General features: G+C 36.7%; 1 protein-coding gene across 2 annotated transcripts; it reads right to left on the bottom strand.

The window, feature by feature from the left end:
- Positions 1-1,623: 1,623 nt before the first annotated feature.
- LOC108678804 (cell wall protein RBR3) lies at positions 1,624-22,575 on the bottom strand. 2 transcript variants are annotated; one of them, XM_018167286.2, is made up of 8 exons: positions 22,542-22,575; positions 18,244-18,337; positions 8,754-12,323; positions 8,192-8,496; positions 7,648-7,823; positions 6,844-7,054; positions 6,066-6,206; positions 1,624-3,016 (listed from the first exon to the last, which is right to left on the bottom strand). In XM_018167286.2, exons 3-8 carry the CDS (start codon positions 12,229-12,231, stop codon positions 2,834-2,836), a joined length of 4,494 nt encoding a protein of 1,497 aa, XP_018022775.1. In that variant the 5' UTR covers positions 12,232-12,323; positions 18,244-18,337; positions 22,542-22,575; the 3' UTR covers positions 1,624-2,833. The 2 variants fall into 2 exon arrangements, with proteins under 2 accessions (XP_018022775.1, XP_047738740.1); XM_047882784.1 differs by lacking the exons at positions 18,244-18,337; positions 22,542-22,575 and having other exon boundaries at positions 8,754-12,455.
- Positions 22,576-23,145: the final 570 nt, after the last annotated feature.

The raw sequence follows: 23,145 nt of genomic DNA, 5'->3' as shown, positions 1-23,145 counted from the left end.
GTAGCTTAACACAGTTTTGAAATTATAAGCACTAAGCGGTTTTTTGTTTACACATTCGGTTGGTCTGACAGGAAATTGTACAACAGTGTATTTTTTGTTAGAGCTGAGCTGAAATCATTCGAGGCAATTATGACGTTTATATTTCTGGCAATTTTGCTTTTGATAACGAGTACACACAGCAATAAATTTGAAAAAATACAAGATTAGCCGGCAAAACTACGCAAAAGGACGAATGCCTTTTCTAGTGAACCGAGTGCTGAAAATTCATTGGTGAAAACTGAGGATGAAATCTAAATGGACAGTAACATAGGCAGAGAATTGGAACTCGATTCCAAACCATCACAGTTTGAAGCAAGATTCGAGAAAAAAAATCATATTTACAATCATAAAGAAACATACTATATCATTTGAAATCAAATAACAATCGAACTACGAAAAAATACGCTGTACATAACTAAAAGATATTGTCCGCAAGACCGTGGAACGCATTGAATTGAAACCAGTTGGTTTCCATAGAATTCAACAATATTTTTCAGGTGTTCATGAAATTGATAATCAGCAATCTATTTCAAGAGCTCAGGTCACCCCTCCGCGACCGAATGTTGCTTTTTCGTTACCTACATTTTATTTAACTAATTATGATATTACATTATAAGTTCAAGTAGAAATACTACCCGCAGTTCAATGAGAAATACTACATGGAACGACCATTCGATCAAATTATGAGCTTCAGAACTGCTGCTTGGACGGTTAATTATACGAGAATAACACGAAACATCGGTCAAGTGGAGCCGCTTATCTTCCGAAATAAATAAGAAAACATTAAATAAGCTCCAATCCTGGAACCAATAAACGGAAAATCAATAATGATAGAAATTGCTTTCACATTAAAACATTTTTCAGAGCAGGCAGAGTGTCACTGAAACCACCATCGAGAAAATCCTCAACACCACAATAATGAAGTTGCTCAAGTTTTTTTGTATTTATTCCAAAAATACGCCATTTTGTTAAACTGACGTACAGACAAGAGGACACTTGAAATGCCATTCGGTTTTTTAATGGTACGTCATTCTGTTTCAATTTTGAGGCTATTGAAAATACTTGATATGCTTAAAATAGAGAAAAAAAAGAGTGCAATCTTCAAGCTAACATCATTAACGGGCAAAAAATTAAACTTGATATCGACAATCGTCTTCTAACTTGGAAGAACTTAATCGGGAAAATAATTTTCCTAAATAATTTAAATAAATACACAAAATAGATAAGAATTTTTTAAAAGAACCTACTTTTTGAGGCTTTAATTCACAAAAATTTTAAAAGCAAGTCCTAACATAAAAAAAAAACTTTCGAGAAAACGTTGAGATAAATTAGCTCTGTCAATTCTTCAAAGATGTACTCAATATTCACAAATATAGTAAAATCCACTTCGTAAAAGAAGTGTTATGACGGATCACCCCGTTACTTATCTATCAAGCCTTAACATAAAGTGTCCACGCGTGCACTGCGCCAAGTTTGGTACTTCTTGGATTTATGGAATACAAGAGGCTGAGTGAAATAAGAAAAGAACTAAACCTTATTTACAACTTCAATTTTTTTTCAATCGAAAGCAAGACAAGGAAAATGTCACAATGAAATTGCACCTGTCAGAGCTAGTAAACTTTAAGCATGAACATTAGCAAACCCCTTGGTTTAAATAAAATAAAGATTAGCGTTGGTTCAGCTTATTTGTTGTAGGTCTTATAACCACAGAAATCATAAAGAGAATTAATCTACATACAAAATCAAGAAAAGAGGCAATCAAAGTCGGTGAACATGGCAAATAAATAGTCTAAAAGATTGGACCGAGCGATAGGCATTAATAATTCAAGTCAATTTCAATATATCGGTCAACAGGATAGAAGCATCAGAATGTGTAATACTTTCTTATTTGTATAACACTGATTCAATCAAATGCAATTTTATTCTTGGTTATAGCACTTAAATAAAACCAATATTATTGCCGAGAAGGCTGAGTGCAACGTATTCTCACAAATTCATGAGATCAACAACTAGACAGTCCCGAAAAAAAAAAAATGATCAACTTGTTTCAAAATGTCATGATGGATGATCATCAAAGAGCATCAACATCATACATAGTTAGTTCATTGCTACCCAAACTATGAAGAAAGGAGTATGCAGTTTAAATGTGATCAAATTCACGATTAGTGTCTCTGGAAATATACCGAAAATTTGGCTTCTTTTCAAACACCAACATCAAAGCTCCACAACACAGAGCATTGTAGCTGGGCGAGGTCAGGGAGAGGATGAGTGAATAAAACAGGAACAGAAATACGATAAGCTTAAGTTTCTATCATTCGAAAAAACTTGATATCGGCAGGGGAGAACATGGCTCACATTATCGAATTTAGTTTAGCTTGCGAAAGTAAGCTAAATAATTGAAGTCGAGAAAAAAAAATGCTAACGATGGGCAAGTATACTATTGAAATATTGGCGCAGCATGACTGCAATATAATGTAAGGCATCATCTATGATAACGTGAACCTCTTTGCATCATAACTCAAAATAAAGTGAGGACATTGTTCTCTCATTCATTTCAAGATAAAACCGCGGTCACTTAACAATGACAAATACAGTGATGAAACTCTAATATTCATTTGATAATCGGAAAGTATAAATAACTCATGACGCATTTGAATATGCGGCAAGGAATAAAGAGGCATGCGAAACGAACATGACTCACAACGATACAATCTGATGCTATAAATACAAAATTATTAATTGGTAGAATGTGAAAATTAATCAGCCTACAGAAGCAGCATTTAAGCCATACAACTCATAGAGGCACGACGACAGGCTTTTGCATGAGAGGAGCGTGGGACTCGAGGAAGCGTCGGCTCAGAGTTTCGAAGTTCGGAGAAATCCACTGCTTCTGCAACATGTTGCACTCGTTCTCCAGGCTTAGTTCCAGCCGCGTCTGCAGCTGATGGTTCATCAGCGCCTTCGTAGTCTCCATGCTCTGCAAAAAATATGCATGTTAACCTCGTAACATTACAAGAATTCTTCATTATAATCGATAACAGACAGGTAAAATCGATTTCTGTAAAGATAACACACTAGATTGTAATAATTAATAAACACGGCAAACTGCCCTGTGGAGCCTAGCAAAAAATCGTGAAAAAACTACAACTATACATCGGGAGAAGGAATAACAGGATTATATGGGATCAGGATATGTCAAACAACAGCAGTAATGGCAGCGCAGGGAAGTAAAATAAGAGCCTTCTTTCATTGAAAATATGGCGAGTCTTGAGCTCCCAAGCTGGCGAACAAAGATCCTCAGTTAGCTGTTGGCAGCCTGAAGATACAGACGTACCGCAAGGACATTAATGCGAGAAGAAGATCCTTTCGTCCCTTGAAGCTCCTTTTCGATGAAACTTCAATTTTGTTTAAGCGATGGCAATTAGTGTGTGAAATCACACAATAACGGTCAAGAAAAATAAATTTAAAAAACAAACAAATATATTCAACCAATTTACATTGAGAGCTGAATAATTTTTAGGGCTCGAGTCTCATTAAAATAAAATCTAAACAGAAAATTGTATAATATTGTTCCATAAATGTGCATAAAATAATGATCAAATCGGTACGGTTGAGCCTAATCGTTATTCTGATAGTTCCGGAGTTCAGCTCTGCCACGAGACTACCAGGCTTCGCAAATCACCTCATTCTCTTCAATAAAGGCAATTACATTGCCTACGGTCACGGGGTGAGTCGGACTAGAAACCGCACGTCTGATGCGTCCGCTATCAAAACTCGAAATTAATGCTCGTGCTACGGTTTGCGCATGAAATTCTCGGCGTTTGATGTCTTACAAAAGAAATATGTTTTAATTCTGAGTAAAATAATAATTTGTTCAACAATGTGGTTAGACTACAAGCAAGCATAATATTGCACGTTCTAGTTTTGTTTAATGTTGACGATAACATTGGAATTCATCACAAAAGTTTTTGACGATTTTGGTTCTCATCCTGGAAATGATGCCATAAAAATAAGCTAATAAACTGCATACTAAACAGCGGAGCAGTGAACGTGACCTCCCAGAGTGCAGTTCTTCCGGTCTGGAGGCATGCAACTTACGCCACGATCGCTTCTGGAAGCCGCCCCTGCTTGAGCGTCTCTGTAGGTGTCCGGGACACACGCCGTGTCCTGTCAATCCCCAGCAAACTGACCACAGCAACGCCACGCGAGACCAAATTCTGGTACGTCAATGGCTAGCAAAACTTACAAAATCATTCCAGCAGAGTAATAAATACAGGCCACTTGAAAATTCGTAACGTTTACGGTAGCCACACAATAGAAGGCCGGCAATACATAATTTTATTTTGCGCATTAGTCTGATACACGAGGGAAGACATCAAACCTAGTACAAGCTGTGCTGTTTATAAAACGTTCCAAACTATCGTAATAACAAAAAGACGTGTTTTTCAGGACGGAGAAGAATCAGCTGCAGGACGGGAGCTTTTGGTTCAGCACATCAGCAACAGAGCACAGCTGCATGTAAGACGCTGTCGAGACTTAAGATCAACACAAGAATAGCGCACAGTAACCAAGCAAAACTTGCGCGCCATAGCGAGAACAAATTGACAATCGATTTCAAAAAGTTATATGTACAAATAACTTAATGAAATTATCACTAAATGCTAATGCAGAGAAACAGAATATAATTTATAGTTTGGCGCTCTTGTGCAGTTCTGCAATGTGCCATCGGACACTCGCGACATGCAACAGTGTACTAACCGACAGGTTGGTCTCGAAGTAACGCTCAAAGAACGGTATGCACTACACAATTCGCGATCCAAAGACGAACCAGCATCTCAGAGCTACAAACCCGCCATCATAACGGACTCGTTCACTCATCTGAAATGTCGATGTGAGATGCCGCGGTATTGGAAGCATCGAAACACTCAACTCAAATTGTCCGAACGAGAGAGACGCGATGATCCTCAACGGAGTCGACTTCTAACCCAGATACACAACTATGTTTGTGATACAGTGAGTGGGTAATCGGTATACTACTGATCAACAACATCCGTACTCGTAAAAGCCTTTTCTAGCACTAAAACTGTTGAAACAACCATATTCCGTGGTTTGAGAAATAAAATACGCCTATAGCATTACATGACAGGACAAATTCTGTAACGCGCCTGAATCAATAATGTAAAACGTTTTGCTCTTCTTTGAACGCAAAGAGTAAACAAGAACAGAGCGGTTCAATAGAGGGTAATAATGCAGTATTACGTCGCACAATTGAAAAAAAGCAATTCGGCAACTTAGATCATTTACTGCACATCAATGACCAACTTTATACATAAATATTGTGGTTTTGCATGATATTCTCTGCTTTGCAGTTGCCTGCTTGTGGAACAAACGAGTCCTGCAGCGCTGTGCGGCCCGATACATACGAGAGTTATTTCACGTGTTCCTGCCCAGTGCACCACTTGTGTCTCGTACCTCGTGGTGCTCAAGCTCAACGCACCACCAGCCACACGTACCCCCACCACTACGGTCGCACTCTTGAGGGCGTGTGCACACCGCACTACCCACCACAACCACCAAGAAACTACGGCTAAAAACTTTCACATCTTCATAATAAATAGGTAGTATATGCGTTAGAGTGAAAGAATTTACATAAGAAATGTTATGAGGATTGTTAAACAAGTAGGTACACTCAAATTAGGATTGGAAGCGATTTCACTTGAAAATAAAGAGCTAAAACAAGCAATAAAAATATAATTAATACCCAAAATTCTTAGAACCGAATGCCTGAAAGAGATTCTGTCTTTTCTTATAGCATTAAATTGATATTTTCAGAATGTATTTTGATCCTAAGCATGCTGACACGTCTTAGAAAGGAGGGTGAAAAAATGGAGTGTCCTCGAAGATGGCTGGCATTCAATTTTCAAATAATTCAAATACGTTTCATAGGTTATTGTAATTTTAATACTTCTTACGTCACTTCATAAGTTCATACATCTTTGAGATATCAAACTCCTCAATAATCTTACCTGTGAAGACTGGGTGGCCAGCAAAGCGACTTTGGGCAGCAGCATTTCTTGGAAGTTTGCGGGCCACAGCACCTCAGACACAAGGCCGAAGTTTACGCCCTCACGCGCACTGAACTTGTAGCCCATGAACAAACGGGTTGCCTGAAACAAAAGTTAATAGAGGTCTAAAAACTTGATTTTCTAATGGCTTCACATTATCATACACAACTTATACCTTCACTAAACCATGAACATAAATTACTGATCAACAAATACCAGATACATAATTTCTTTGAAGAACCGTCAGTATGAAAGGAGAAACGGGGAAACAAATTTCTTTAGGAATAAGCGATAAATAATGATGCGAGGATAATTTCCACGGACTAATGAATTGGTTGAATTACATTATAATGCGCATTCCAATGTGCGTTACGTTATAATATACTACAGAGAAATATGATGTTGAAAAAAATCTACGGGTATAAAAACCAGGATTTCAGTGTATATCAGTTTTCAACGAAAAAAAAAAAACAATTGCTCATTCCTTCAATACATTTCTGTTAACGAAGCTACACTAGAAATAGTCAAATAATATCTTATTCAAGTATTTGAAACGATAACTCACATTTGTTGCATTAATTCACTACATCAAACGATAAATAATGCCTTCCACAAAGTTTTCAAGTCTGTTAGTCGGGTAACAAACATGAATAAATAATAGGATACACACACCATATTATATTGCATCCGTAATTACGTGCATCAACGAAAAAAATTTGATTTTTGAAAAGGCCATTACTTGTAGTTTGCCAATAAGAGCAGGGAAGGTGTAAGTAGCGCCTCCTTCAGGCACCTGCCCCAGCTTGGAATAAGGCAAGTAAAACTCGGCGCTGTCGCTGGCATAGACCAGATCGAAGAGCGGTAGCATGGTTACCCCCAGCCCCACTGCGTTGCCGTTAACACCAGCGATGATCGGCTTAGGGAACTGCACCAGCATGCGTAGGAACTCCCTGAGAACGTAAATGCCTTTTAATCAACAGACGAGCCAGGCGTTTTGATAAGTAGACGAAACAGGCGTTTTAATCAGCAGGCGAAACAGGCGTTTCGATGATTCAATGATTACTGCGGATTCATTCTTTAACGGGGTAGAAACAGCCGTTTTTAAGCTACAGCCTGAATTCAACTCAATTAAATGAAAGTAAAAAGGGAATTCCTCTGTTTCATAGTACACCATCTAACCCTGACCGGGTATTTGACGAATAAATAATTCTTAATTTCAAATGTCAATATAATTAGAAAAAATTTAAATTTCAGTTTCTTAATACATGATACGGTATGTATTCGATAATGCCGATCCATGAATCTTACTGTAGCAACGTTGGTTACACCCCACCAATAATAGAAAAATCTACCAGGAAGATACCATAGACGTTTCTTACTAGACGTTACTCTCACTTCTTTGTCCAACGAAGGAGATGCTCCAATAAGTCTCCACATGGCACGAAAAACCTACGACACAATTTTTGAATGAATTCTTCCACACAATTTCTTTAATAATTTTTTCATGTTGCTACATATTTTCACAATTTTCGAGCACACGCACTTGATGGCCCTGGCGAGGTTCTGCGCGTGGTTGTTGCGAGTCTCAGGGTGGGCGTGATGCAGCGAAGTAAGGTCGACGCCCTGACAAAAACTCGAGCCATTCGAGGTGAGCAGCACCAACCGCACGCTCGGGTCACCGCGCAACGAGTTCAGCGCATCACACAGCTCGCGCAGGATCTGCAAATTGCAAGTGCATATCGTGTGATATCAATATTTATTGATATTGTTTAATCTGCAGAAAAAGAATTACAGGACGAACAAGAACATTATGAACAATATCAATAAATATTCATGGGATGCACGAAGAACGTAAAATAAAATAAACCACACACGATCAGTGCAATTGAGTGAAGGACTGATCTATTAGCAACTAACGTACGTATAGCAAACGCTGTCAACTGAATTATTTAATCAATAAATTTCTTGATAAAATTAGAGTTACATAAACCGTGCAAATTGTGAGACCGTGAATGAAAAGTATCTTACTCGTGAATTCATAGCGATTAAAATTAATCGATAAGCAATCTAATGCATCAGAAGCTTACCCTGGAATTGAGAGAATTTTTAATTTTTGTGGTCTGAGGAGCCATGATGATGTGTACGAAGTTGTTCATCTTACGCAGCACCAGGTCTCGGTAGCTGAATGAGGCAGCATCGCCCGTCTGCCTCACCGAACAGCGCTGGCTCTGCCTCAGGCCTCCAGAGATGCCCCCGTCTACCGTCATGAGGCCTCGCATGCCCCGCACCGGGGGCACCATGTCTTCAGGGACGATGTTGGGCACGAAGGCGACACTTGAGGTCGGCACCACGCCACTGGTTTCGTCCATACTCCGCACCAGCGAGTCTAAGCCTAGTTTACGACGTAAGAAATGGTTATTGCATCTAATCTTTGCTCATAAATAAACAGGGGCAAATTGGATTAGTATCAGATTCGTTTCTACCATTTCTGAACTAAAGTTTCAACATTACTGCTTTTTGATGCTGGGCACTAATTGAATGAAATTTGACCGTTTGTCTCGCATAGTATAAGGAAAAACATATAGTATAAGAAAAAAAAACGCATAAATATAAGATAAAAATGAATTGTTATTAGACAAGGACACTCACTGGCCATAGTTGGGCTGGTGGGAAGATCAATCCTCCTGATTTTAACAGGAGACTGATTGCCCTGGCGATGGGCGTTGGCCGAAGACGAAGGAACAGAAATCGCAGCATTGCTGGATACGACGCTGCTAGCATATAAAGATTGAACGTTAGCCTTCAACCCCAAATTCGTGCTACCACCGACGTTACCGTAGTCAATTCGAACTTCATGACCATTAGAAACTTTGTTCTTGGTAACGTTGGATAGTTGCAAACCGTTGGCATCATCTGGCTTCCAAGATGAAGAATCTGGTTTCTTTCGGATAGATATTTCAGACTCAATAACGATATCAGGGGCAGAAGACGGAGAACACGACTTGGACAAAATGGATTTCTGCTTCTGTGGACGACCGGGCTTGCGCTTGGCTATCACGGAACCAGCAGTGTCCACGTATTGCTCATTACCATTGAGAGACACGCGGGTACTCCAATCCTTGCCATGAGTTACGCTAATATCCTCAGCAGCTGCACTACCAAGAAATGGTTCGTCTTGAACCGGAGTGCTTCGTCTCGAGCTGCCCGAGCAACTTGTCATCATGTTGACGGCACCCTCGTCCGAGTACAAACTATCTACCTCGTTACATTTTCTCTTCCTTTTACCGGTGCCGGTTGAAAAGAAGACCTCTAGGTCAGGCTCGGGTGAAATTGCCATGGAATGTTCAGGGGGGCGTTTGGGTCTCAATTTATGAGTGGTGGCGATTTCAGTAGAGGAAGAGAAAGAGCCATCTAATCCTACTTCTTTTGTTTTGATGCTATTGAGCATATTCTGTACACCCTCGTCGTCAAACAGTGCTTTCAAGAAGCGAGGCGGGCGACGAGGCTTCTTCACATCAATCGAGTCAGAATTCTTGCCACTTTCTTTAACCACAGAATTTGCAGTGTCAGTCATTATAGATTTCTCCTTGATTTTACCGGAAGATTCAACAACTTCGGGCTCATTTCTGTTGTTATTATCACAGTCGGATCCAGTTGGAGATTTTGTACGAATTTCTTTATCACTTATATCAACTGGGATATCAGTTGTCATTACTTTGGTTTCAGTATAAGGTTGAGGTGATTTCTTGATACTACTCGACACATCAAGCTTTTCATTAACCGATTGAGTTAACGGCGGACCATTGTGTTCGCCATTTATTAAGGGAGGTGAAGCTCCTGCAGATGGACTGCAACTTGAAGACGGAGAAGTCTTCAATACTGGTGACACTAAAGTCGTGGGAGAAGTATTGTCGTTGGTAGTGCTGGCTTTGAGCACACCTGTGCGGATCAATTTCACTGGAGATAAAGTTCTTTTTCGAGGGGAAGAAGGCTGAGTGCAGCCATCTTCAGGCAAAGTCGAACTATTGCACGTTTGCTCCATCATCGCATGAGTAGTGACTCCATTTGTGAAGGAATGTGATTGAAGTGCTGAAGGCGGACGCGGTGAAGAACCTAACAATGTTGAGCGGGAAACGGGAAAATTGCGATTTTCAGTGGATACTCCATTGGGAGATGTAAGCGACTGAAGGCCAACATGAAGCACTTCATGACCGTTGCTGCCGATCTGATTCACATTAGAAATTTTGGATGGTTCCTCCTCAGAATGTCGAGTCATACTAGCTGCACTTACACAACTAGAGCTCGATGAACTCTGAACACAGGCATCAGTTTTGTTATCAGAATCAGTTTTACACGACTGCGTGTCATTTGATGCCAGACCGCTGGACGACTGATTAATAGATGTTTCGGCACCTTTAACAGGTGTCAAAGGTTTACGCTTCCGACCGGCAACTTGTGGCTTAGGGATTCCAGCCAGCGACTGTTGAGGCTCACCGTTCATTGAGTTGTGAACCTCAGCCACAACAGTCGAAGTTTTCCTGCTCCACTTGGGTGGCGGTGAAATTGAATTTGAATCAAGCTTACGTTTCGAACCTCGAGATCTTCCACGTCTGGAGGCATCGTTAGCTGACTCCGAAGAATCGCCCTCCGAGACGTAAGGTGCTGCTTGTTTCTCTGAGTCTTTCGAAATAGATGTGTCAGGAATGTCGCTAGGGTTATTTTTATTGAGAGACTTCTTGTTTAGGACTTTGGCCATTGTTTTGGTCTTGGAAGAGAGTTCTCCGTTGGAAAACTTCCCGTTAGCCTCAAACTTTTTCGCTGTTTTAACCCCCGCACTTAATTTTACGATGCTTTGGGATGATTTTTTCTTATAAGCCGCAGCACCTTTGTTGGAAAGCACCTTAGCAGTTGCAGCTATCAAGAGACATTTGGAAGGTATTATTGGAGCGATAATAGGAGCTTTTGTACTTCCTAACTCGGTCTCGGACCCCGTGTTTCGGTCACCAAGAAGGGAAGGGCCATCGGGAGTTTCTCCGTCTGGCTTACGGACATCGCGAAGCCCTCGGGTTTTTGCTTTCATGAAGAAGTTGCTGAAAGGAGCTAAAACTTTCTTCGGCGCATTGTTGCCATTTGCTGTGGTGCTTTTCATGACTTTCTTCTTTTGGACTTTCGATGTGCCAGGCACTTCTTTGCCGTTCGGCAACGCAACACGATTAGGTTTTTTAGCAGGTCGTCCAATTTTCTTCCTTCCAACAGGCAATGAAACAGCCGTGGCAGATTTGGTTTTTTTCTTCTTAGGTACAATTTCTGAAATTTCGACGACATTTGAGTCGGTGTTGATTAGCTTTGCAGAGTCGACAACGGTTTCTTTTGTTGTGTCTTGTAAGAATTGCTGTTTCATCGTCTGCAAAACATTTGAAGGCTCAACAGAACCCACGAGGGGTTCAGAAACTTCGATTTTCATGGTGCTTGAATCTGTATAGTCTGGTGGAAACTTGAGCGGAGTGATGTTGTTATTGTCATGAGGAGTTGACTCATGAAACGAGAGCGGATCATCTGTTTTGCTAGGAGAAGAATTTGAAGATTTGATTGGTGAAACAGAGCCGCTCGAAACGTCGATATTTTCTTTCTTATGCTTTGCTACGCTACCGCCCGATCGTCGTTTGCGGCTTGAATTAGAGCCCGTGGAAGCTCCAGATATGCTTCCAGGAGACCCTTGCTCTTCTTGACGTCTGCGGTGCTCGATCCAGCGAGTCTTGCGTCCGTCAACCCTGTTCTGATCTCTTAATTGGATGGCGAGGTCGAGTTCTTTAAGTTGAATCAAGACGGTCGGATCAAGAACCCTTTCTTGTTCCGATGGAGACGTTGAAATCGGACCAGGATTAGTGGAGGTAGAAGATGAGGGAGAAGAGGCAGCGGCGTCTGTAAGTGAGGGAGACGTGGGAGTGGCTGTGGGTGACACCATCATTGAGTGAGAGGATGAGGAGTTGCATGAGCCTAACGAAGGGCTCGTTGATATTACCGAGGATGCTGGTGTGGCAACGATGTTTTCGGCAAGCGGAACTAAGAGCTTTGCATCTAGGAGGCTAGACGAGGAGTCTAGTCCGCAGGTAGCTGTAGCTGCCATCACATCAGATATACAGCGTACCGCGCACACTTACTAACACATATGTTCCTGCGTCCTAAACAGGGCTAAGGTACTTCCTACTGCACAACCACCTGCAAACGATAACCGCAAATTAAAAACTAAAAAAAAACAAAGCAAACAAAATTATTAAAAGGCAAATCAAAGGAGTGTCAAAGCATAACGAGCAGTCAATCCGTCATTAAGAATTTCTGTTCCAGTGCCAGACTTCTCCATCTCAAGTAAAACCTAGAACCTTGCGGGGCGTGGAGACTAAATTACTAATTAGTAATTAATAGCGCGGAGACAGTAGTTACTAAATCCTAATGACGCCTGAACTGAATGCTCAAAAATCAACCAAGTTCCAACAAAGTCAGCTTATGTATTGGAGGCAGCTTATGTCTCATTCTGGTTTGAGGCACGATTTTTCTCAGAAGGATATCGTTATCACACAATCGTTACGCAGGCGATATAATGAGAAATTTTGGAACATTTTACACTCGACACACCACGTACGCATTGATGTTCTAAGAAATTTAAATTCAATGCCGTTTTCAGGGCTAGATATTTTTAGCGTGAATAAGAATTTTAAAAACTTTGCGAATGATGGTAAACTAATGATGGAACGTTATAAGTGAAATCACGCTATTCCGTACAAATTTTTGTCTATACCTAAATAAAGCTTGAAAATTCAAGCAATGCAGTAATACAATGAAACGCATTTAAATACAGCTAATAGTGACAGCGTAGGTTCAGCTGTTACTTCATGAGAAGACTTATCGCATTTGTTATCACTTCTTCCGATAAACACAACTTCACGCGATTATGTACCCGTGAAATGGAACTTCCTACATCAATGAAATCCTATACATAAAAAAGTATAATTAGATCTGTTATAGTTTTGTCGAAACGTAAAACATTTCAATGATAGGTATGTGATTGAATACCTTAGATACCTGGAATTAAGCAGGCTAATTCATACAAAATATGTCACTGAAATAGTCAGCATAGAATACAACTCCTCTGGAACTGATCATATAGTTTCAATAATACTTCCAGAGAACAGCGCCCTACCAGTGTTCTTACTAGATTGGACGAATGATATTTGTTTTCTGAAAAAAAAAAAAGAATGGTAATGCGCCACCTTGGTCAAGTTATTTCAAGCAAATCATTGAATGACATTTCGTCACGTGCGCAAAGTAGCTCGGCATTAGCGAATAAACAAATTGTTTCTACATTCAACGACATTTGTGTAGATACTTGGTTTCCGGATACGCCTTTTTTAAAAATTTCTTATCGACTTTAGATACGTGTCAAATGGACAGTCTCTATTTATGCTTTGACACTCAGAACACATAAAAACAATACATTACAGTGAAAGCAGACTAATTGGATAAGTGGTAATTCAATCAAGAAGTGAACAATTGTCAACATTCTAACGAAAAAAAAAGTGGACATGTGAAGATCGGTGCTGAAATGACTAGTTGTAAACAATCATGCGGGAGGGAGTTGAAGTTCATTGGTTAGTCACATGATCCATGGACTCGAGAAAAATAATAGTTAAGTATTTGAATTGAACATAAGACTACAGGAGATGCACTGTAGCATATCGTAAAACGTAGTGAACCGCAAGTTAATCCATAAATTAAAAAAAATCAATTGTTAAATTGAATCATTCACCATGAAACGCACGGAAATGTAAATTTCCTCTGCATATTACGCATATGTATACACATCATATATAGATGTATATTACGTCAGTGCAATAAAATGGAATATACACTATGGAGTGATAAATACCATTAGTCAGCAAGAATACCCGAAGCTTAATCAACAAAATGCAATTAGGAAAAAAGAACATGCATAATAAAACTAGCGGCAGTGCGAAAAAAAATTGATGAGCATTTAAACTTTAGAAATAACTACATAAATGATGGTTAGGTTAGCATGCAAACATTGGCATCTGATCTAATATATATAACGATGGTTGCCTGAATAATTTGAGGTTATTCAGTTTGCAGGTTCATGCAGTATGATTTGTGCAGTAGATATGCTTGGAATTTGTTGTTAGGCTTACGGCAACGAAGATAACATTTTATAAACCAAGAGCATCGACGCTGCCTCAAAGTTGCCACACCAGCAACCCCACGTCATTATAAATTTAAATAGGAGATGAAATAATAACCTGTAAAATTAACCGTTTATCGATGTTAAAAACATTACGAACTGTACACAAGAGATAAAAAATCTTGGTAATTGATAGAATTCGTGATCTGTATATTTTATCAAGATCCGACTTTTATTGAATGTGGATTAACAAGCATTAAGATTCAGGCTTGATACTTTGAAATTGTCGGTAGCTCAGAAAATTGTAAATTGACGGAGATATTTTTTCTCTCCCTGTGTACAGTTCGTCAGAATATCTAATGATAAATAATAATGAATTTGAACACCATCAGAAGAAACCATCTTTCTTCAAGACCTCGTGGTACCAGAAGGGACTTATAATCTTATTTTAAGTTAGAACCAATAGGTTGTCAGCTCATAGTCAGGTTCTTCAGGAAACCAATTGCGTTCGTGATGGCAAGAATAGATGAAGAATAGTTTGGTCCTATTAGCATTCCATAAGCCTAGTCTATAAACATGATGCACCGATTTTCTTCAGTAGAGAAATTTCAAGTTTAAAAATGTACAGTGAACACGTCTGGAACCAAAATTGATAGTAACATGTATATTTAGCCTTTATTCATACCTTAGCAAATAAGAAAAAATTATACTTCAGATGGATTTCATCACAATTTTACACCCCGGAAAAACTTCATTACAATCAATTTGCTTTTGAATAAATCAAAGCAAGATAAAACCCATTCAGGAAACAGAGTTCATCCCTGTAAATATTCAACACTACAATTTCAACAGTTAAGTCACCAATGACAACTTGATTGCAATTGATACCATATATTTCGCACTGCCTTCTACTCTACAGACCACATTTGAGATTCCTTAAATGCCTAAATTAGAATCAAACTAATGCGCAGAGTATAAACCCAAATTATCAGTCACAACAAATGCCACAGAAGGACTAAAATTGCTCATTAATTGAAATCAATGCTTGAAATTCATCCCAACATTCATCATTCATATAATAGAAGCAGATTAAAATAAGGGGATAGGGCAAAAATTAGAACAAGGTTTGAGAGTTATTGACATGATCAAGAAAACCAAGACTGATTGAGAAATTAGCCTAAAATCAACAGAAACAAGCAAAGGGATTGATGAGAATTGAGGACACAGATAAAATGAGACCAACACAACAAAAAACACAAACTTCAACGTTGATGAACAAGGATTAATAACACCAGAGTTAATGACCTGATAATGTGATTAGATTATGGTTATGAGTTAAATTCAAGCAAATTAATTGCATGTTAATAAAATGGCAGGATAATCAAAACATGTCATTACATGACCAAGGATTAATGGACTCAGAGAAACCTAGGGTAATAATTAGTGTTAAATACTTGAATTAGTACTTTAGTAGCATGTAAAATTGTAAACCTGTTGCAGTGTGATGTAAACATATGTTAAAATTTTAAGAAATAATTATCAAAAATTGAGCTACAAGATTAATTCATGTCAACTATTCAATTCAACATCATTATGGAAGCTGTGTGAGCAATTATGCAAGACTACACACAGAAGATTGTTAATGATGAAACAGCTTAGAGTTTTGACAAATATTATTGGCAAGTGCGTAATAGTTGAACTTCATTTATGATTATCATCCATGAAGCACTGAATAATCAAGAATTTAAAAATCCAAATTTAAGAAATTGCCAAAAAGAAGAAAAAGAAATTGCCAAATTAATATACCATATCTTCATAGAAAACTTTTCATATGTCAGGTCTGTGTCTGTCACCAGCTCACTTAGCTTTCGAGCTCATGATGGAGCTGGCCTGCAAAAATTTTTTCAATGACGTTGTGATGAATTCATTTGGTATTTTATTTTCTTTAAAATTCTTTCTACTTGCAACTTAGGCAGACTAATGATAAAAGCAATGAATAATATTGAAGCTAATGACATCTATATTTCAATCCCACTAAGATAATAATGAAGCAATGAGAAAACCATGTTATCAACATCACAAAAATGTGAAATACAAGTCCTTGGTTGATACAAATGGAAAAACTTGGATGAGGTGAACATTTCCCCAAAAAATGAACTGATCAAATTAACAATGAATGAATTACAAAAAATACTTTGCTCTTCCCTGAAAATGATCCAAAGTTGACATAGTAAGATAGATCATAAGCATCATGCAAGGCACCAAATGATGGAGAAAAGCTGGTATGTACAGCAGGGTTGTAGTTCAGAGCAATGGCACAGCTATTTGCATTTAGCACTTCAAACTTACCACAATATCCAATTAATCTGCTTTGAACAGATGTTAAAATATTAAAAGATAACACAGGGTAATAATGAAGCAAACTTACAAAACACTTAACACATCAAGATTAATAATTGACAAAAATCAGATGTAAAGATAAAAATAATGACATTTGACAAATTTTTAGTAGTAAATAAAGAGATGGCTTTGAAATAATTTCTAAAAGGAGAATAAGATGATAAACAAGGAATGATTTGTAAGTATCAGGTAGCAAATTAATGAAGTAGAAATTAATAATATTTGCTTAGAAGAGCTGCTCCCAACTAATTCCTAGACCTCCCATATAGCCCCACTAAATTCCCAATATATTTCATATTTTTCGACTAGCTTGATCTCGATCAAAATTTTAGTTTGTGCTAATATCCGAAATAAAATGTAGCGGATATCTATCCAAAATTAGAAAAAAGGTCAAGTTTTGTGTTCATGGGCATTTGACACCTGACCACAAATATGAAGTCGAGGCTCTACAAATAAATGTATACAGTCCCAATAGTTATGTGATATTAATTGTATCAGAAATCCAATTGATGGTGGTTCAATTAAGTGGCAGTAAAAAATTAGGAAGGAGCTTTGTTTTGAAATTTTTGTTGAGATGTAGAACATTTAGTTGGATTTGAACATAAAAATTAAAGTCTCCTAAAATTCTTGAAATGGAGTTGATTGGGAATTTTATATCAAAGGGGGATTTGAAATGGTCATCCTTTAATCGATATTTCATTTGGTAGAACATTAGTTCAGGGTGGGATAATGGGAGCAGGGCTTGGGTATGATTCCAATTCTATTCTTAGGGAATATAATAACTGGTAATTGTTTAAATTGCTTGGATAGATAATTTTGAATATTAAATTTAAAAATTCAGAGGAAAAAAAAGGAGATTTAATTAATCACAATTTTTATGTCATTAATATATACTTAAAAAATTACACGAGATCATTCTTTACTTAAGAAAGGAGCCAAGTTGAATTAGTAAGTATGTAAACTTTTGGTTTTTACTCTTGATGAAAATGGGGAAGACATTGGAATAAATTTCATGGTTTGAATAATATAAATCTAAATCAAGTTTTAATATGCTGGAAACTAATGAATAAATTTTGGTTCCTGGCCTATTATTATTATGTTCAGACATTTTTTCCTGTACAGACACATTCCTTTTGTATATGATTGTATGTGAATATTATATTTTGCATGACAATTTCACCAAAGTTCTTATCCAACTTGAGATTAGATTACTAATACTTCAGAATATGAAGGAGAGAAAACCCAGTATATTTTGCTTTCTCACTTCAAAAAGAGTCTTACTATAGAAATTTTTTCATTTTAACAATGCATAATTTTCATGTACCTGTACCATGAATATGTCATAGGAGTCTTAATTGCTAATGGGAGATGTAATGCAACATACCAGCAGGTAATGCATAATTTTCATGTACCATGAATATGTCATAGGAGTCTTAATTGCTAATGGGAGATGTGATGCAACATACCAGCAGGTAATGCATAATTTTCATGTACCATGAATATGTCATAGGAGTCTTATTTGCTAATGGGAGATGTGATGCAACATACCAGCAGGATGAAGGCAAAGGTGTGAGGGACAGAAGCTTCAGCAGTGCACACCAGCAGCAGTAATAGTTAGTAGCACACAACACGACTTGTTTCCCTGCAACACAAGTGACACACTCTTGAGAAATGTAACTCTATGGGTCATACATCACAGCAAACAGACTCCATGACTATAAGTGCTTATGAAAATTTATAATTAGTAAACAAGAAGAATAATGAATGAAGCCATGAATTTCTGCATGACCAGCTTTATTATATAGATGATCTGCTTTGGGACTCCATTCTCCTTTGTTTAACAAATAATATGTTCATCAGGGATCTAATTGGTTGAGTTTTAGGTGAATATAAAATATTTTTTAGATAGTACCGAATGTATCATAAACACTTGAATGTTTTAAAAATATCATGGCAGGCACACCAGGCAAGAACTTAGCTGCTAAAAATGCAATATGTATCAGTGAAATTTGTAGTTAATTATTCCTTCATAAGTTCAGTACTGGTACTCAAGTAACAAAATTTGCTATTTGTCATAAAATAGCCAAAAGAAAAAGCAGGCTGTGATTAAAAAAGTTCAAATTCTCAGTACAAATTTCTATTTTGATTAAAAAATCAAAAACCTAGAACATTGTCCTCCTTCTTGCAGCCAGAGCATGAATGAGAGTTAAGTACCTAGTGGTCTGCCACACCAAAAATTCAAGCGAATGTGAAAGTTTTTGTCAGTATCAATACACTCACAAATGCTAATGATGTAAGTTATTTAAAAATTTAAATTAAAAATTTAGATCACATCATCACACAGTTTTGTATCCCATTCTAGAGATAGATCAATCATTTTAGAATTCCATTGAACACTTTTGGTATTAAAGTATTGAATTTTTCATCACCCAGGTTAATTATGAGAAGTTGAATTTTTCCTAAAATGGCCAATTTCAGCACTATAGGAAAATTTTTGATTCCATATTAATCTGGGGAATACAATAAATATATTACGCGAGTTTAAGCAATTAGATTTCTGCCAATTAGGCAGTACAATATCTTCTGATTAAAAACCCAATGTCTTCATCACTCTACAATTTGAACACATTTGGCAACAAATTTCAACTCGGAATCAAAACATTGACATTTAAAAATGAAATGACGAATACCTCGTGAAGTTGTACCGTAAAATGGGGTTACTTTGACCGGCGGGGTAACTTAGACCACTTTTTATTTTTTTAACAAGAACCCCCAAAACTCAAAAACGATTTGACATAGAAAAATTTTGTCTATGGCCATCAAAGGCCTAATACTGAGGCTACGTAACACAATAGAAAGATTTAAAGAGTTTGCATATCTAATATGTTAAAAAATTAATAATGTGACCCACAAAAAAGAGCTATTATTTAAAGCCTGTCGGAGTACCCCCTCCAATTTTTTTATTTTTTGGTAAAATAACTCCAGGTTTTGATGCATTGTAGTAGAACTCTTCTAGTTACATATGCAAATGACAAATTTTAGGAAAATTTCATAGTTTGCAAATGGGGGGCACTGCCCCCAATAGGGGAACTTTGACCACCTAATGGCAGCCGGGACGGGGTAACATTGACCTGCTTGGAAATTAAGTTAAAATTACCATAGGTACCTATATAACATATTTTATGTTTGATACACCTATTAATGTTTTTTCTTTATGTTCCAGACTCTACAGAGTCTTATATATGGTAATTTTAGCTTAATTCCCAAACCGGTCAATGTTACCCTGTCATGGCTGCCATTAGGTGGTCACATTTTGCCCATTGGGGGTCGGCGCCTCCCATTTGCAAACTATGACACTTTCCTAAAATTTGTCTTTTGCATATGTAATAATAATGTAACTAGAAGAGTTCTACTACAATGCACCACAACCTGGAGTTATTTAGAGTTATTTTACCAAAAAATAAAATTTATTTTACCACCCGGTCAAAGAAACCCCACGAGCTGGGGTAACGAAGACCATCACTTTTTTTTAAATTACATCAAAACTATGAGAGGCAGGAGCCAGCAATTTATGGTGAGTAAAGCTAGAGTATAGACCTGTATTTTGCACATTTCAATTTAAGTTTAACTTATCTAGTAAAAAAATGGCATCATTTTGAAAAAAAAGTGGTCAAAGTTACCCCATTTTATGGTACCTAATTAATTTTTTCATACCATCTCTTGAACTGCACTCTTGTTATGGCCTCATTAACATCTATATAATAATAGAATTTTAAACTATTTCAAAGGCAAAAAAAATTATGTTATAGGTCAAACATAACTTTTTGATGAACATGTGACATTATCTGAAGGCTAACTTAAATAGAATACAAAATTTTACACAATTTCAAAAATATGTTGCTTTGGAACAAGGAAATTATAGTAATAGATAGTGAAATTTTAATCACAAGTCATGAGTGAGCTAATACCTAAAATGAGAAAGATGAACAAAAATTGGGCAGAAGGCTCCTGTGAATTGGACAAAAATGCCTGTGAATCTAGCCAATTTCCTTTGTTCCTTTGGCTTTTCCATAATTTATTCATTATCAATTAAGAAAAACTGCCTATTTTTTTCAAGGGATTTTTTCAAATCACCTGTGAAATGATAGTATTTGCTTAAAATTTTGGAAAACTTCTGCCCAATATTCCAAATTAGAAATAATAATTTAGGGCTTTAATTGAGAAAAAAGTATTCTTGCCTGAACATGTACAGTACGTTCTAGGCTAATTCAACATAGTTTGAAAAAACTTGCCTCAGATTTTTGTATAACAGCAAATCAGCAATATTCAACTAGCCTAATTCAAGATTCAAGAACCAAAACAAATGATATCTCAAAGTCTAAGTCAAGGATTGATACAAATGAATCTGGTATTGTCTGCATTATTAGATTAAAATGAAAAGTTACCCAAGTCACTTTTGTAAAGTGAAAATCTTTGAAGATAAATAGAATTTAAAATAAATTATACCTATACTGTTAGAAACTTGAAATATCTGCTAAAAATTAGTTGCTTTGAAAACAAAATACAATACCTATGAGATATGCTGTTTTATGAAAGTAGCCTATATATGCTTGAAAAGAACCAATTCATCTGATAGAAATAATTCTAAGTAGCAAGTGTCTGATTTTTTCATGTAGGTATTTGTAATTCAAAATAATAGCAAAAAAAAAAATATTGAGAAAATATGTGTAGATATACAAGTTTAAAAAGTTGCTGAGACTAAAAAAAGTTTTATTACAAACTTTAGCATAGATTATTTTGGAAAAAGTAATTGAAACTTGAAAGCTCAACAGTAATTAGGCTACCTGAAAATTAAATTTGTAGCCTATGACTAATTCCATCAAAATAACTATGGAAATGAAGTAGGCCTAGGTACTGTTTTCATATTTCCTTTCGATATTTTATTTAGCTAGGTTCAGCAATTAAAATAAAATACCTAGCCTATAGGCCCTAATAATTTTGAAATTTACAGAATTATTCTTTTAGAGACACATCTCAGAAAAATCACTAATATTTTGCTTCAGTTTAAAACCCAATTTAATTTCTTCAAATTCTTGTAGCTAGTAGCTAGGTAGGCCTACTCTCAAAATCCAAGTAATAAAAATTCAATCAATAGAATATATCGTAATTAAAAAGAATTTCAGAAGCACAGATAACTCATTAAATCAAGTACTAATCATTTATAAATCTTAAAAGTTAAAACTTCATTAAATATTATTCAAAATTAAACATCAAATAACAAACGTGAGTACGTGACGCCTCGACCGCGATGTGAAGTATATATATCCCGAATTTTAGCTCGTAGTTCATATCACGTAAGTTAAATTCGCCAAAAAAATACTATAAAATGTGTGAATATATAACTAAGATCTACTTCAACCTTTCCGGCATAAAAAGTGCGAAATTAAAAGTTGTTAGGTAATTACTACAGGCAAAAGAATACGAAAACAAGTTTCATTAATTGGAGTATTTGGAAATGACCGAAGTAGGTAATTGAAACCCGACTCTTCACAATCTAACTTTCATTTCATCCTATGTATAATCCTAATTAAAATAAAATTTTGCTGAAAATTTAAAAAATTAGAAAAAATATTTTCAAATATAAATTATTTCATACAATAGGTATTTATACTAATATTAGTTTATTATACAACAATTACGGCGACACTACGTGCAGCGTTCCAGTGCACAGACCAGAGTGAAGGTGGACTAAACCTAGATTTCAACGCTGATGAATAAACTTCATGAATTTTAGGTCTTAAATAGGCTAAATCAAAATTATTTCAATTAAGATTTACAATACTTACCTTCAGTTAGGTTTTGCATTCATTTATAGAATATCTTAAAAGAAAACAAACATTTACAAGGCACTTTAGAAGAGAAATTATTGAATGATTAGGGCACAACTCTGCTCTCAAGTTATGGCAAATCCGCCATTGCACGCATGCGCACTTTCTATCCTGCCGACACTAAAGTTCGAATAGAACTCAACACTCTGATTGTTATATCTGCTCTGTCTAAGCCAAAATAAATAAAAATTGATAATTAATCTAGACTCAGAATAAAATATCTGCAAAACCAAAAGTTTAGCAGAAAATCGTGATCAATTTTTCGAATTTTACGTCTGGCAGACAACTTTACAGCGACCTCTTGCGGTAACAACTAGAAACATTGAGCTTCAGGAAACGAGGAATGTTTATGGACCCCATACTCTGAGTTTATTAATTTCATACCAAATTGATGATTAATTCTCCAGCAACTGATTTCGTTGTAACGTAGTAGGGTAATAAAATTCTATACTAATGGATTTGAATAATGTATAAATGACCACAACATTTAATCACGAATTCCTTCAGTGGCATATTATAGCCTCATTATCAGCCAAAGTTTTGAGAAATTTCATTAAGTATG

This window comes from Hyalella azteca, unplaced genomic scaffold, assembly GCF_000764305.2.
Source record: "Hyalella azteca isolate HAZT.00-mixed unplaced genomic scaffold, Hazt_2.0.2 contig11277, whole genome shotgun sequence".
NCBI lineage: Eukaryota > Metazoa > Arthropoda > Malacostraca > Amphipoda > Hyalellidae > Hyalella > Hyalella azteca.
The sequence above is the reverse complement of the archived record's forward strand: the minus strand, read 5'-3'. Positions and strand labels throughout refer to the sequence as shown.

Excerpts from the sequence above, each read along its gene's own strand:
- LOC108678804 (XM_018167286.2), bottom strand. The coding sequence starts at position 12,231 with ATGGCAGCTACAGCTACCTGCGGACTAGACTCCTCGTCTAGCCTCCTA. Across the intron at positions 8,497-8,753 it reads CACCAGCCCAACTATGGCCA|GCTTAGACTCGCTGGTGCGG; the intron begins GTGAGTGTCCTT and ends GTCGTAAACTAG. Across the intron at positions 6,207-6,843 it reads CTCTTATTGGCAAACTACAA|GCAACCCGTTTGTTCATGGG; the intron begins GTAATGGCCTTT and ends CTTTTGTTTCAG.